Source organism: Mobula birostris, chromosome 2, assembly GCF_030028105.1.
Source record: "Mobula birostris isolate sMobBir1 chromosome 2, sMobBir1.hap1, whole genome shotgun sequence".
In the NCBI taxonomy this organism is placed as follows: domain Eukaryota; kingdom Metazoa; phylum Chordata; class Chondrichthyes; order Myliobatiformes; family Myliobatidae; genus Mobula; species Mobula birostris.
In genome coordinates, this window is record NC_092371.1 from 40,673,315 (window position 1) to 40,690,306 (window position 16,992).

Consider the following 16,992-nt stretch of genomic DNA (forward strand, 5'->3'; position numbering starts at 1 on the left):
AGCGGGAATGCATGAGAATTTCTGAGCAAATAGTCCAACCGTACTCAAGTTTTGAAACTTTCAACATTATCATTCAGCCCGTTTGCAGTTCTGCATTTGCTTGCAGTCACGGACATTCACAAAGAGGAATTTCCTTGAGAACGTGGCAAGAACATTGCCATCAGTAGGCTACTACTTTTGGTGGATCATTGTTCCCCCTGATCATTTCTATGGTAAGCTTCCCAAAAAATGTGCACCAACCAGCAACAGGGCAACAATGATTTTAAGTTACACTTCGACGACTGCATTGGTGCTGCTTCCTGCGCGCATGCTGAGTTCGTTGACTTCATTAACTTGGCCTCCAACTTTCACCCTGCCCTCAAGTTTACCTGGTCCATTTCCGACACCTCCCTTCCCTTTCTGGATCTTTCTGTCTGTATCTCTGGAAACGGCTTATCTACTGATGTCTACTATAAGCCTACGGACTCTCACAGCTATCTGGACTATTCCTCTTCTCAACCTGTCTCTTGCAAAAATGCCATCCCTTTCTCGCAATTCCTCCGTCTCCGCCGCATCTGCTCTCAGGATGAGGCTTTTCATTTCAGGATGAAGGAGGTGTCCTTTTTTAAGGAAAGGGGCTACCCTTCCTCCACTATCAACTCTGCTCTCAAACGCATCTCCCCCATTTCACGTACATCTGTTCTCACTCCATCCTCCCGCCACCCCACTAGGAATAGTGTTCCCCTTGTCCTCACCTACCACCCCACCAGCCTCCGAGTCCAACACATAATTCTCCATAACTTCCACCACATCCAACAAGATCCCACCACTAAGCACATCTGTCCCTCCCCCCCCACCCCCGCACCGATCTCCCTCCTGGCACTTATCCTTGTAAGCGGAACAAGTGCCACACGTGCCCTTACACTTCCTCCCTCCCTACCATTCTGGGCCCCAGACAGTCCTTCCAGGTGAGACGACACTTCACCTGTGAGTCAGCTGGGGTGATTTACTGCGTCTGGTGCTGCCGATGCGGCCTTCTATATATTGGTGAGACCCGACGCAGACTGGGAGACCGTTTCACTGAACACCTACGCTCTGTCCGTCAGAGAAAGCAGGATCTCCCAGTGGCCACACATTTTAATTCCATGTCCCATTCCCATTCTGATATGTCTGTCCACGGCCTCCTCTACTGTCAAAATGAAGCCACACTCAGCTTGGAGGAACAACACCTTATATTCCGTCTGGGTAGCCTCCAACCTGATGGCATGAACATTGACTTCTCTATCTTCCATTAATGCCCCACCTCCCCCTCGTACCCCATCCGTTATTTATATATATTCTTTCTCTCTCTCTCTCTCTCTCCCCCCCCCCTCACTATACCCCTTGCCCATCCTCTGGCCTTCCCCCCTCCCCCTTTTCTTTCTCCCTGGGCCTCCCGTCCCATGATCCTCTCATATCCCTTTTGCCATCAACTGTCCAGCTCTTGGTTCCATCCCTCCCCCTCCTGTCTTCTATCATTTCGGATCTCCCCCTCCCCCTCCCACTTTCAGATCTCTTACTAGCTCTTCCTTCAGTTAGTCCTGACAAAGGGTCTCGGCCCGAAACGTCGACTGTACTTCTTCCTAGAGATGCTGCCTGGCCTGCTGCGTTCGCCAGCAACTTTTATGTGTGTTGCTTGAAATTCTAGCATCTGCAGATTTCCTTGTGTTTGCGTGACAGGGCAACAATTGTGACATTTATCTAACCTTGCCACACCTTTTTAACTCAGGACAACAATGCTAATCATCATCAGACAACAGCAAATTCACTATATCTGTATAGTGAATAACGATGATCCTTGATATTGTCAATAGCTGTGCCCAGTGCAAAGCAAATAATACCCCACAGACAGTGCACTTCTTTCTGCAGACACTAGGTGACGCTGTTGCATAATACAAACTGATTTGATATTGCTAATAGGCAGGACGTGTTCGCCTGCTCTCATTTAAATAGGCTGTGAAGTGCTTGCAGCTGGAAACACACACTCTTGGGGAGTGCCACAGTAGGCCTGGTTTACCGCAGCCTGCACAGTTGTGTAAACGCTGGTGCAATTCTTTTGAAAGCATGTATATAGGTGCTGCACAAGGGTAGAAAACAATTGTTCTCTCCAGTAGAGTAATTGACAGGGAGAAAAAAAAACCTTCACATCAAGTTTGGCTGCTGATAGACTTGAGTGGAAGGGCAATAACTAGTGGTAACTGTGAGTGCCCGCGTGCAACTAAAGGTGACATAAGAAGGACCGTCCTATTTTAGCCAATCTCAAGAGTCTGCTCCTAAAGTTGACTTGCTGTTGCATTCCTCTGGCAGTTCTGTGACATTAAGTGCTTAGTGCTTAGCTTGAAGCGCTGCGCACCAGTCCACAACAGAAAGTGTGAACTGTTTATGGAACGGTGACATTCTGTCTAGACAAAGTGACACTGAGCTTGTCACTTTAGTTCCCTATCGCACTCCTTGCTCCCTCTCCCCACTGGATCTCTCTGCCATTAAAGTGCAGCCACGAGCTGTTGTGTCTCCAATACTCAGGTCTCTTCCTCCTCTTCCTGCTGCATGCCTTCCCCCTGCCCCATTCTGCTCTCACTGCTTCATTGATCCACTCCCTGCTGCACTCACACAACTCTATTCATGGCCTTTCAGCAGCATCACACATTATATCCTTGTATTCACTGACACGCTGTGCGACCCTTGCTGTCATGCTTTCCGCACCTTCAGTGCCAAGCTCTCTGCCCTGGCTCGCTTGGCCAACGAAACAAACATCTCCCATTAAATAGAAGTCACTGTGAGTACTCAGCAGGTGGAGCAATATCTGACAAGAGAGGATCAAAGTTGACTTTCCACATTGAGGAATCCACATCAGAACAGTTACTAGAACTAGTGGATCCTCTGATGCAGAAATGAAGCTCTTATCTTCATCAGCATTCTATAACAAGAGCTCTCCAAGTCATTCAGAAATATTGCCTTGAAGCAAAATATTATTTATGAGGTTCTTCACACTTTAACCTCAGAGGACAAATATTTTCCACTCCCTCAAGTCAGGAAGCTGGATGCATTTCCTCTCTTTCCTCCCCCAATGACCACTGCTGTGTAGCATCCGCTTCACCTTCATGACAGAAGGCTGACACTAGTAGGAACAAACCCCAGGAGTGAAATCCTGGGAGGGGCGATTGTACCAGCTACTCAAAAGGGCAATCCTGGAATTGTAGTTAGTGTCAAGGAGAAGTCCATACCCTCCAGTACTGTATGAAGGTACTGTGAATTCTGTCCCTGTTAAGGTGACAGGAAGAGTGCAGATGTTTGGGAAATGGCGGAGATGTGGGTGAGGGCAGCATCGGTGGTGGTCACTCTTCTTCATTTCCCTGACTTCAGTGCTCATCCCACCTTCCCGTCACCTTAACAGGGGTAGAGTTCCTGTTGTTCTTGCCTACTAACATATGAGCTTCCATATCCAACACATCATTCTTCTGCAATTTGTGTTATTTTCAATGGGACCCTACCATATCTGTACCTCCCCCTCACTCTCCGCTTTCTACAGAGACTGCTCCCTCCATGATTCTTCGTTCATTCATCCCTCCCCACTAATCTTCCTCCTGGCATTTATTCTTGCAAGTGGAAGAAGTGCTACGGCAGCCCATTCACCACCTCCCTCAGCTCCATTCAGGGCCCCAAGCTGTCTTTCCAGGTGAGGCAAAACTTCACCTATGATTCTGGATTTTCCAATGGCCAACCATTTTAATTCCAATACCCACTCCCATTCCAACATATCAGTCCATGACCTCTTCTGCTGCACTGATGAGGCCACCCTCAGGTTGGAGGAGCAACACCTCATATTCTGTCCAACCTGATGGCATGATTTCTCCAATTCCGGTCATTTTCCACCTCCCCTTTCACTCTTCAATTCATCACTGGTCCGTACCCCTTGCCCCTTCTCTTGTCCTTGCCTACCCTATCACTTCCCTGGTGCCCCTCCTCCTTCCCTTTCCCACACGGTCCACTCTCCTCTCCTATCAGATTCCTTCTTCTCCAGCCCTTTACCTTTTTCACTTATCACCCCTCAGGTTCTGTCTTCATCCCCCTTCCCCCACCCACCTGGCTTCACCTATCACCTTGTTTGTCCTCATTCCTCTCCCCCACATCTTTATTCTGGCATCTTCCCTTTCCTTTCCTGCCCTGATGAAGGGTTTCGGCCAGAAATGTTGATTGTTTATTAATTTCCATGGATGCTACCTGACCTGTGGGAGTTCCTCCAGCATTTTGTTAGCTGATACTCTGTTTCTTTGATATCTTGTTCCCTTGTTACTGGTGCTAGGCCGGGTTTGATGTCTAGTGTGGGCTCAGGTAAGCCCTGAGAACCTGAGCCTAACATTACATTGTCACTCAGTGCCAAATGAAAGCAGAGATGTTGTGTCTATCCTTAAACCTTTACCATTGCTTCTACAATGTTCCTCCTGGTAAACAAATGCCTGCTTATTTTACTGGCTACTCCTGTTAAGGAGTTGGGGCTAGTCTGGGATTACTATCCAAAATCTCTGTTGGTTTTGTGAGAAAATTGGTGTTATTTTTCAATGATAAATGTTTCTCTCTTGGATATCAGTCTGTTTGTAGTCCTACAACCAGAGCAGGCAGCCCAATGTAGTCAGAAAGTTGAGAAATAAACCCTGAGGAACTGTGGACAGGGCTTTTGCAGATCCATCAAAGGAATACATCCTCAGGCTTTATCTAGCCCATTTGCCACGAGGTGCATCATGAGTTTTGTCGAGAGAGTAAGAGAGAGCTTTCTGTCAAATTGTTAAATATTTTAAGTTTTAAAAAAACTGTTAAAATCAAATGATTAAAAGTAAAATAATAATGTTTTAAAGTTAAGTGCACGTGAAGGCCCTTGGAAACCTGAGAGATGGTTTATCCCAGTAGGACACAGCTCCACTATGTGAAGTCAGTGACAAGTACATTGGCTGTGGTGCTGTCTGTAAGTTGTGGCCTCCCTGTGCTCAACAGTGCACGTGTGGAAGATCAAGTATGACTAGAGTTTAAATCAGATCTGAGGTCTGCAGTCAGCAAGATTTGTCCATTATTGTATATGCAACTCTTACTGTTGAGCCTGTGATCGCAGAAGTCAAAGCACAATATATGAAGAGTTTTCTTCAGTCTTTAACATTAATCCTCTATGATCCAATATAATTTCTTGTCTATCCGGGTAGCATATAAAAACAATATGACCCATCTGACTCAATATTCGTACTATACCACTGGAGACTGAGAGGTGTGTTTCATGTTGTGTCATAATCTGAAGGCATGCTAGATTTAAAACTGCTCTTGGTTTGACTAATACACGTTTTATTACAGGGGATGGAGGAAATGACGTGAGTATGATCCAGGCTGCAGACTGTGGAGTGGGGATTGAAGGCAAGGTAAGGATTCAGAATACACACTGAACTGTTCTGTTAGATTGGTTGAATTTACTAATGTAGGATCAATCAATTCTAAATAATGGTTTACAAGTAGATTTGCCGTGAGTAGCAGATGTGAATGAGACCCAGTTGTTGGACTGACTTTATATCATTATTTATTTGGACACGAGGAAGGGGTTTTACCTCCTCAGAACGTGGGTTTTGCAGCTATCAGGTGGGGTTGGTAATTCATGAAGTTGTGCAATGGTTTGGAAATATGCAGCCAATCCATTAGCTACTGAATTTATCCAAAACATCACAGGCAGCATTCTGGAACTGTGGGAGAGGTAGGCCCAGACTTATTACGTAAATCACTTATCATGAGAAAATGTACCCGCTGTTTTGGAATTTAACTCAGACCACATTGGTTTGCCAAATTCTCCAGAATTTGGCAGTGAAACGAGTTTGATTTAGAGTACTTTTGGGTGGGAGGTGACTCTGATCTTGCTTACAAAAGCAAAATTCGGTAAAACTCTGAAAGTCCAGCACATTCAGGATTATGGCAGTGCCAGATGAGCCGATTTTCTGAATCATTGTATTTTATTCTTACTAATATGCCAATACATCCTGACTTCACTTTTTTAAAAAAACTGTTACATAGTATTACCATTTTCTTAGTGAACAATGTTGGGTTAAAAAGAACACGGGGAAATGGGACCTCAGCAAATCAAAAGGAAGAGCAAGAATTAGGGTCCCAGTAAGCAAATTCAGTGGGTGAGCCAAAGCAGTGGAATTTCCAAATAGTTAGAAAGCAGATTATTGACAGTTAATTGCACTGTGGGATCTGTACATCTGACATAGTACTTCTGTCAATGCTCCACATGTTAGGCAGCATCTGAATGAACAGTTCTGACTGACATCCTTTCAGCTCAATTACAGCTCCATGATTGTTCTGCTGAGGCTTTTGTCTTTATTCATTTTTCATGATATGAGTATCACTAGCAGGGAAGCATTAATGTCCACTCCTAATTGCCCTTGAACTGAGAGGCTTGCTAGACTATTTCAAGATGTTAAAATTAACAGTAGTCTGCCGTGTGCTTCGCAGTCTAGCACTGAAGGTTGGACAGCTGTAATGGGGAGACAAAGGCATTTAAGACCAGGCCCAGGAGAAGAAGATATTACAAGATGTGGTGTTTCAGTAGAATTAAGGCAGCATGTCTGAGAAGTGCAGGCTTCAGGATGTAAGTGAATGTGGTGTTCGTGCCTTTCCTCATCTGATAAAATCTGTTTAGATGCACCACCTTCCTGCGACTTATTTCTGCAGCCTCCTCTTCGGCCAGAGTTGGGTTTTTTTTGAGTCAAAACAAGGCATCTTCCCTCTTGTCAGCAGAGAAGTTGCTGTCCTTTTGCCCCCTTTCAGCCAAACTCAGCTGCGTCAGTGAGTTTGGAGCTACTTTTTACTTGCCCATGGTCCAGTTTCCTGTCCTTAACAGTGAAGGAAGCTCTGGAGTCCATCAAATGCAATGTGTTCAACTGCATTTACATAGCCTGAGGTGGAATTGGAATGTCATTCTTGTACCAGTGCTGATGTGTGTTACCAGCAAGGCTGTGCTAATGTCAATCTGACAAGTGTGATAAGTCTCCTGTACTGGCAAAGAAGCCTCACCTCAACCCACAGCAGATTTGAAGATTACAATTCCACTAATGTTGAAACAAGCTGCTTGATTTGCATTCAACCCATTTCTTCTGGCGAATTCCTAGAGTGGGCCGGTGTCCATGTTGCACGTTTCCTGACTACAACCGTAATGTATTTCTGCAGGGTTTTATATTATGATTTATCTTATATACACAGAGCACTACTTAATCAACAGGCAGCACTCATGGAAAAAAATAATTAATCATGTAAAGTGCTCTGAGGAGTTGAAATTTGTTAAGGCAGTGTGACAAGTGCAAGTGATGTGAGATAACCTCCGAGACAAAGAATAATAAAGATTCCTTTGCACTGCTCAATAAAATTCAAAAATACTGTGGGTGCTGGAAATCTAAAACAAAAGCACAAAATACTCAAGACATGTAGCAAGGGACTCAGCCCCGAACTGTTTTATTTCCCTCCATGGATACAGACTGGCCTGCTGAGTTCTCCCAGCATTTCGTGTCTGTTGCCCAAGATTTCCGGCATCTGCAGAATACCTTGAGAGGGAGAGGGGATGAGAGTGAGTGAGTGACTGAGATGCAACCTGACCTGCTGAGTGTTTCCAGAATGTTCTGTTTTTGTAGTGTAAGCTGCAGTATTGTACCACAGCCTCTTTTGGTGTTGTCTGCCTTCAGTTTAAGTGCAGTCTCGGCCAGTTAGAGATGGCATCTAGAGTTACCAGCTCCCAGCATCAGGAGCTGTTAACATCATGGCAGGAAGGTGCATGACGTGATAAGTCACCTGAAAGTGCATGACTCTGCACTGAAAGTGAAGCAATTCCAGGAAATTAAGTGAACACAACAGGCAACATTACTGTCAGCAAAATAAACATTTTTTGAAGGCTTGAATGTGTAGATGTATTGTACAGCTCATATTTCATATTAAAGAAATCTCATTTCTGAGCCAAACAGAAGAGCTGATTATTTTCAAAGTGAAAGGTCACAGTCCAGAGAGACTGAGAGGTCACAAGAAACAGGAATTATCTGACAAAGACTGATCATCAGAGGCCACTTTCAAGGAGGAAAGGAGATCAGTAATTTTCATTTGGCAGAAGCATGTAAGCAGAGGCATATTCCTTCGGAAATCTGAGATGCTGTTTGGAAACCGGTTTACGGCATGTGTATTTACCAGTGCCAGAAACTCCGTGGAAGTGGACTAAATAGCAGGTTTCACTTGCACTTTTCCTTGCATTGTCCCTCCCCACTGATCTCCCTCCTGGTACTTATTCTTACAAGTGCTACACCAGACCCCACACCTCCTTCCTCACTACCATTCAGGGCCCCAAACAATCCTTCCAGGAGAGGCAACACTTCACCTGTGAGCCTTTTGGGGTCATATACTGTGTCTGCGATTCCTGGATTGGCCTCCTGTATATCGGTAAGATTCGATGTAGGTTGGGAGACCGGTTCACCGAGCACTTACGCTCTGTCAGAAAAAATGGGATCTCCCAGTGGCCACCCATTTTAATTCCAGTTCCCATTCACGTTCTGATATGCCTGTCCATGACCTCCTCCACTGTCGTGATGAGGCCACACTTGGGTTGGAGGAAGCCTCCGTCTGGGTAGCCTCCAACCGGATGGCATGAACATCAATTCCTTGAACTTCTGGTATGCCCCACCTTCACCAATCCCTATCTGCTTCTCCCCCTCTCACCTTATCTTTTTTCCCACCTATTGCCTCCCTCTGGTGTTCCTACCCCTTTTCTTTCTTCCATGGCCTTCTGTCCTCTTCTATCAGAGTCCCCCTTCTCCAGCCCTGTATCTCTTTCACCAATCAACTTCCCAGCTCTTTACTTCACCCTCCACTTCAGGTTTCACCTATCACCTTGTTTTTCTCTCTCCCCTCCCCCCCCTTTTTAAATCTACTCCTCAGCTTTTTTTCTGCAGTCCTGCTGAAGGGTCACGACCCAAAATGTCGACTGTACTCTTTTTCCATAGATGCTGAGGTGTTCCAGCATTTTGTGTGTGTCACTTAAAGGAAAAGATCTTTTGCATTCTTTCTTTCTCCCGGTTAAGGGGGCATATTTCATACACATGCCATCCTTCATGCAATGATTAATGAAAATAATTATCTCTGATACACCAACAGACAGAAAACAAATATTAACTACTTTGTAATATTTTTAGTTTATATTGATTTATTTGCACTTCTGGTATGATATACAGTTGAATGGAATTTGTGGCTATATTTTCATTCTTGCAGACTCCCAGTATTAAAGGTCAAAGGTCAGATCTATTTCCGCGCATACTGAAATCATAATCATACAACATGGAAAAAAGCACCTTGACCCAAATCAGCCATGCCAACTGTGCTGTCAGTAAGCCAGTGTTATCTTAGACATCCCACCTCTCCCGGACGTTCCGGGAGTCTCCCGCATGTCGATAATGGCTCCCTGACGCCCGGACATTATATACAATATCCCGGAAATCAATATTTTTGAGAGGGAGAGCAAGCATCCTGATTGGTCTCTCTTTGTGCTAAGAGTGGTCCCCAGCCACCAGGCCGCGAGGAAACAACATGATTTGGCGATATGAAACGATATGAGTCAGCTGCACCTTTCCTCATCCCCTGTCACGCACTGTTGAATTTTAACGCACGTGAGGTCATCAGTGACCCAAGACGTGCAAAGGAATGGGTCCATGGCCCAATTATGAATGTCCCCGGTGAATCATCCATGTCCGCGTGAGAAGAAGATTAACTCCTCAAGCTTGCAAATGACGGCGGGCTGAAAAGTATGTTTGACAAACATCTCTGCTGGCATTCTGGATCAAAGTCAAGGCTGAATATCCTGAGATAGCCACGAAAGCAGCGAAAACGTTGCTTCCATTTCCAACATATTTCTGCGAAGCGGAGTTTTTTGCAATGAAAACTAAATTGTGGAATAGACTGGACATAAGGACCCCCTTTCGAGTATCGCTGTCTCCCATCACCCCTCGATAGGACTGTGTTGTTGCAGGATAACAAGCCCAGGGCTCCCACTGATTCAGCGATATTGGTGTGTTGCAATGATTTTATATATTCATACGAGGAAAATACGTGCTGTGTGTTTAATATCCAAATGTTACTTAAAATGTTATGATGCTATTGACATATAAGTGACTTATAATTCAGTGGTGCCCAACCTCCAGGCCATGAAGAATACAGCAGTGGCCGGAACGCACCCAGCACATCTTTAAGAAAAAAGTCGAAATAAACAAGCTAACTAATTAGGTGCCTCCTGGCACATAAATGTCAGCCCAGATCAGAGGCGATTGCGGATTGCATCGCCTCTGATCTGGGCCGACATCTACGTGCTGGGCGGCACCTAATCAATTAGGTTGTTTATTTCGGCTTTTTTCTTAAAGATGTGCTGGGTGTGTTCTGGCTACCGCTGCACCGCTGCATTCTTCGCGGCCCGGAGGTTTGGGGCCACTGTTATAATTGACTTACCACTACATTCATGCGAGGAAAATATGCGCTGTGTGTTTAATATTAAATTCGTTAGATAAACCCCTTTAGAAACGAAATTGAGTGTATTAGCCACTTACAAGTGACTTATAGTTGACTTATCACCTATATTCCGGTCGCATTTAACACCCACCCCACCCCTCCCCAGATCGGCCAGTCTGCAAGAATATTGTCAATATAAAACCAGTCCACGGTGCAAAAAAGGTTGGGGACCCCTGATTTAAACTAGCTGGCTAGCTGCCAAGGAGCTACGCTATTGATGTCCTACGTGATGAGGCCAAACTACCAGTAGACTTGCTTAAAGTTGTAATAGAATAAACATGATAATATAATATAAGTACATATTTTAATGTCACATTTGCTGCATATACCCAACTTGGTTTACAGATTAGACAAAATCACTAAACAAAGTATTACATACACCCTTAGAGGTTGACTTGGTGGGGGGGGGTGCTACCTCCCTGAAATGAGTTTTTGCAGGTTGGGATGTCTGCTATCTACTTTTAGACCACTAAAACCTTTCCTGTCAGTCTACTTATCTAGATGGCTTTTTAATGTTGCCGATGTGTCTGTTTACCAGGTCATTCCAAAATACACACCAATCTTTGTGTGAGAGGCTGTCCCTGATGTCTCTCTTAAATCTATTGACTCTGAATTTAAATCTATGCCCTACTGTTTAACAGACTTTGCTTGGGGAAAGGACGTTGTGCTGTCATCTTGTCTATGTTCCTTATGATCAAATATGCCTTTATCAGATGACTCCTCAATCTTCTAGATTCCAAGGAATAATGTCTTGTCTCTGCAAACTTCCCTTGAAATTGGGGCCCCTAAGTTCAGGCCACATCTTGGTAACTCTTTTCTGCATTTTTTTCTAGGTTAATATAATAACATCTTTCCTGTAACTGGGCCACTGACACCATACACAATATTTCAAGTGCAATCTCATCAATGCCTTGTATAACTACAATGTAACTTCTGAACTCCTATATTTAATGCCCCAACTGATAAATGCCAGTGTGCCAGCTGCTACCTTTGCCATCCCATCTGAGATGCCACTTTCAGTGAACTATGCTCTTAGATTCCTAGGCCCCTCTGCTCCATTATACTCCCACGGACCCGCCCATTCATTGTATAAATTCTTCTCTGGTTGGATATCCGAAAATGCTATACCTCACATTTACAGTGCTTATAAAAAGTATTCATCCACCCCTCAGAAGTTTTCATGTTTTATTGTTTTACAACATTGAATCACAGTAGATTTAATTTTGCTTTTTTTGACACTGATCAACAGGGGGAAAAAAACTGAAATGTCAAAGTGAAAGCAAATGTCTACAAAGTGATCTAAATTAATTACAAATATAAAGCACAAAATAATTGATTGCATAAGTATTCACCCCCTTCAAGTCAGTATTTAGTAGATGCACCTTTGGAAACAATTACAGCCCTGAGACTCTGTGAATAGGTTTCTAACAGCTTTGTACATCTGGACACTGCAATTTTTCCTTATTCTTCTTTACAAAACTGCTCCAGCTCTGTCAGATTACGTAGGGATTGTGAGTGAACAGCCCTTTTCAAGTCCAGTCACAAATTCCCAATTAGATTGAGGACTGGACTCTGACTTGGCCACTCTAGAACATTAACTTTTGTTTTTAAGCTATTCCTGTGTAGCTTTGGTTTTATTCTTGGGGTTATTGTCTTGCTGGAAAACAAATCTTCTCCCAAGTCGCAGTTCTCTTGCAGATTGCATCAGGATTTCGCTGCATTCATTTTACCCTCTACCTTCACAAGCCTTCCAGGGCCTGTTGCAGTGTAGCATCCCCATTACATGATGCAGCGAGCACATGCTTCACGGCAGGGATAGTGTGTTTTTGATGATGTGTGGTATGTGATTTACACCAAACATAGCGTTTAATCGGATGGCCTAAAAGTTCAATTTTGGTTTCATCAGACCATAGAACCTTCTTCCAGCTGACTTCAGAGTCTCCCACATGCCTTCTGGCAAACTCTAGCCAAGATTTCATGTGAGTTTTTTTCAACAGTGGCTTTCTCTTTGCCACTCTGCCGTAAAGCTGTGACTGGTGAAACAACCAGGCATCTGTTGTATGTGCTGTCTCTCCCATCTCCACCTCTGAAGTTTGTAACTCCTCCAGAGTTATCATAGGTCTCTTGGTGGCCTCTCTCACTAGTCCTCTTCTTGCACAGTCACTCAGTTTTGGAGGACAGCCTGTTCTGAACAGATTTACATCTGTGCCATATTATGTCCATTTCTTGATAATTGACTTACTCCAAGGGATATGAGGTGATTTGGAAGTTTTCTTATACCTATCTTCTGACTTGTGTTTTTCAATAACCTTTTTGCGGAGTTGCTTGGAGTGATATTTTGCCTTCATGGTGTGGTTTTTGCCAGGATACTGACTCACCTGCTGTTGGACCTTCCAGATACGATGCATTTTTACTACAGTTAGTTGAAACACCTTGACTGTACACAGGTTTCCAAAAACAGATCTCCACATAACTAATTATGTGACTTCTAAAACCATTTGGTGACAATAGTGATAATTTGGTGTGCTGTATTAAAGGGGTGAATACTTACGCAATCAATTATTTTGTGTTTTATATTTGTTATTAATTTAGATCCCTTTGTAGAGATTTGTTTTCACATTGACAAGAAAGAGTTTTTTTTCTGTTGAGCCGTGTCAAAAAAGCCAAATTAAATCCACTGTGATTCAATGTTATAAAACAATAAAACATGAAAACTTCTGAGGGGGGGTGAATACTTTTTACAGGCACTGTAGTTTGATTGAAAGCCATTTGCCAATTCTCAGCCCACATACCTAGCTGGTCAAGCTTTCCCTGTTATATTTTATGACCTTACACACAATCTGCAATGCTACACACTTATTTTAGTAACATCCATAGACCTACTAACTATGCTTTGTACATTCATGTCCAATTCATTTATATAAATGGCAAACTATAAAGATCCCAGCACACTGATAGACACAGCCCTCTAGCCTAATAAGCAACCCTCAACCATCACCCTTTGCTTTCTACCAATGAAGCAATTATAAATCCAATCTGCTACCTCCTCCTGGATCCCATGCGATCTAACCTTCCAGACTATCCTACCACAAGGGACCTTGTCAAAGCCTTGCTAATATCTATAAAGATGTCATCCACTGCCCTAATCTCATCAACCCCCTTGATTACTTCTTCGAAGAACTCCAGGAACTTTGTCACACACAAGTTCCCACACACATAGCTGTGCTAACTACCCCAGACTGGACCCTGCCACTCCAAATACTGGTAAATCCTGGCCTTCCGACCCCCCTGTAGCAGTTTACTGATCACTGACTGGAGACTCACCGGACTCTAGTTTCCTGACTTGCTTTTGCTACCTTTTTTACACAGTGGTACCACTTTAGTCACTCTCCTGCAGTCCAGAATCTCACCTGTGACTAGAGATGAAGCAAAAATCTCTGAAAAGTCCTCAGTGATTTCTTCTCTAACTTCCCACAGAGTCCAAGAGTGCATTAGATCAGGCCCTTGCGTTTAATCCACCTTAATACACATTAAGGCCACTAATTTGGCCCATTTCCTTAGCTTCCGTAATTTTCTCTAGAGTAAAAATTGAAGTGAAATATTACTCAATTCCTTTGGGTCCACACATAGATAACCATGTTGATCTGAAATACATTCTTACACTTCCCATTGCTACCATCAAGGAGGAGGTACAGGAGCCTGAAGACACACAATCGACATTTCAGGAACAGCTTCTTCCCTCTGCCATCAGATTTCTGAATGGACAATGAAGCCATGAACACTGCCTCACTATTTTTTTCTCTCTTTTTGCACTACTTACTTTCTGTAATTTATAGATTTTTAAAAAATTATTGTGCAATGTACTGTTGCTGCCAAACATCAAATTTCATGACATAGGCCAGTGATGTTAAACCTGATTCTGATTCTTGAGGTCATCTTGGAGTCACTAGATCCCAAATGTTTATGTGCAGTAACTGCCTGCCTCATTTATAATCAGAGCCTCGATAGCGCTCATCTGCCAGGATTCCTCAACTTGACAGTCTTGCCCTTCACCCTAACAGGAACATACAGTCCCTGAGCTCTTGGCATAACATTTTTAAAGACCTCCCATTTGGTAGGCGCTCCTTTCCCTGCAAATGATATAACCTAATTGACCACCTAATGGCTCCAAAATTTGCTCTGCCTGAGTTTGAAACATTAACCTTGAATTGGTTGTATCATTCTCTGTAATTATTTTAAAACTAGTAGAATTATGGTCACTGGAGCCAAACTGCTGGGCCCATTTCCCAGGATGGCCAGTGCCGCATTTTCTCTAGTCGTTCTCTCTCTATATTGGAATGGGATATATTCATGGAACAGAATAGTTTAGTGGCTTACCACACAGTCCTTCCACCTCTGTAGAATTTATACAGTGAGAGTGCAGATGGGTTCTTTTATTGCCTTAATTATTTGGAAGTTTCTTATGGTTTTTGAACCTAATTACAAAAAAAGTGAGGAAATTTGATAGTAAGTATATTTCTTATTTTGCATTTTACTTAGAATTGTATCATTAACAAGATAATTTACTTTTTTAAAAAAAAAATCCTTTAGGAAGGAAAGCAAGCATCTTTAGCATCAGATTTCTCCATAACTCAGTTTAAACACCTTGGGAGGTTGCTAATGGTTCATGGACGCAACAGCTACAAGAGGTCTGCTGCTCTGAGCCAGTTTGTGATCCACAGGAGTTTGTGCATCAGCACCATGCAGGTAACTAAACCCCTACCTTCTTAAAGAGGAATATTTAATTTAATATAGCTCAGGAAATATTAAGAGCCGACAGGATTGCACCAGCTAGTTGATGGTGGAAACACCCAGCAGATGGAGTGCAATCTGCAGTATGAGGTGTACATCTCTGTATTTTGAGTATGAATCTTTTTTTTCAAAATAAAGGCAGGAGTGTGATTATTTTTTTAAAATCTGTCACTGATTTTTTTTTTAAAAAGGTTGAACACTCCGGCCCAGTTTTTGATCTTCACTTCTATCCATTCTCAGATGTTGCAGTGCTTAAGATCTCCTAAAGATGGAAGCTTGTTCTGTAACTTCTCCAGTTAGAATGAGTGGCTATTTAGCTAAAGTGTTGATGTGTTTCTGTCTCCATGGATGCTGCCTGACCTGCTGAGTGTTTCCACCATTTTATTAATTCTTATTTCAGACTTACAGCAGGTGCAGGTTTTCACTTTTCATTCATGAATGATTAGACGTGCTACATCTTATAATTTAAGTTGGAGAAGAGAAATATTTTTACTTGTTCCTACTCCATATGTTAATGTATATGAAAACTAATAGTGTGCTGTTAAACAGTTAAGGGAGTTCTGGATCTTGGCCATTGATGAAATAGACTTACATGGTCTTTTAAATACTATCACTATTGACCTTCTCTCCCAATGCTCAGTCAATAGGAAGGTAAGCTAGCCAAGAATATAAAAGAGGATAGTAAAAGCTTTAGGTATGTGAAGAGGAAGAAATTAGTTAAAACCAAAGTTGGGCCCTTGAAGACAGAAACGGGTGAAATTATTATGGGGAACAAGGAAATGGCAGACGAGTTGAACAGGTACTTTGGATCTGTCTTCACTAGGGAAGACACAAACAATCTCCCAGATGTAATAGTGGCCAGAGGACCTGGGGTAATGGAGGAACTGAAGGAAATTCATGTTAGGCAGAAAATGATGTTGGGTAGACTAATGGGACTGAAGGCTGATAAATCTCCAGGGCCTGATGGTCTGCATCCCAGGGTACTTAAGGAGGTGGCTTTAGAAATTGTGGACACATTGGTAATCATTTTCCAATGTTCTATAGATTCAGGATCAGTTCCTGCGGATTGGAGGGTAGCTAATGTTATCCCACTTTTTAAGAAAGGAGGGAGAGAGAAAGCAGGGAATTATAGACCAGTTAGCCTGACATCAATGGTGGGGAAGATGCTGGAGTCAATTATAAGAGATGAAATAGCGGCACATTTGGATAGCAGTAACAGGATCAGTCCGAGTCAGCATGGATTTACGAAGGGGAAATCATGCTTGACTAATCTTCTGGAATTTTTTGAGGATGTAACTAGGAAAATGGACAAGGGAGAGCCAGTGGATGTAGTGTACCTGGACTTTCAGAAAGCCTTTGGTAAGGTCCCACATGGGAGGTTAGTGGGCAAAATTAGAGCACATGGTATTGCGGGTAGGGTACTGACATGCATAGAAAATTGGTTGGCAGACAGGAAACAAAGAGTCGGGATTAACAGGTCCCTTTCAGAATAGCAGACAGTGACTAGTGGGGTACCGCAAGGCTCGGTGCTGGGACCGCAGCTATTTACAATATACATTAATGATTTAGATGAAGGGATTAAAAGTAACATTAGCAAATTTGCAGATAACACAAAGCTGG

The 16,992-nt window shown here is 43.1% G+C and overlaps 1 protein-coding gene across 2 annotated transcripts in view; it reads left to right on the forward strand.

Annotated features, from left to right (window-relative positions):
- Positions 1-16,992, forward strand: part of LOC140186036 (probable phospholipid-transporting ATPase IIA) — a 163,104-nt gene that overhangs the window by 117,755 nt on the left and 28,357 nt on the right. For both annotated transcript variants that reach the window (XM_072239856.1, XM_072239865.1), the window contains exons 22-23: positions 5,356-5,420; positions 15,172-15,327. In XM_072239856.1, coding sequence (XP_072095957.1) covers positions 5,356-5,420; positions 15,172-15,327 — 221 coding nt within the window. The remainder of the gene's footprint in view (positions 1-5,355; positions 5,421-15,171; positions 15,328-16,992) is intronic.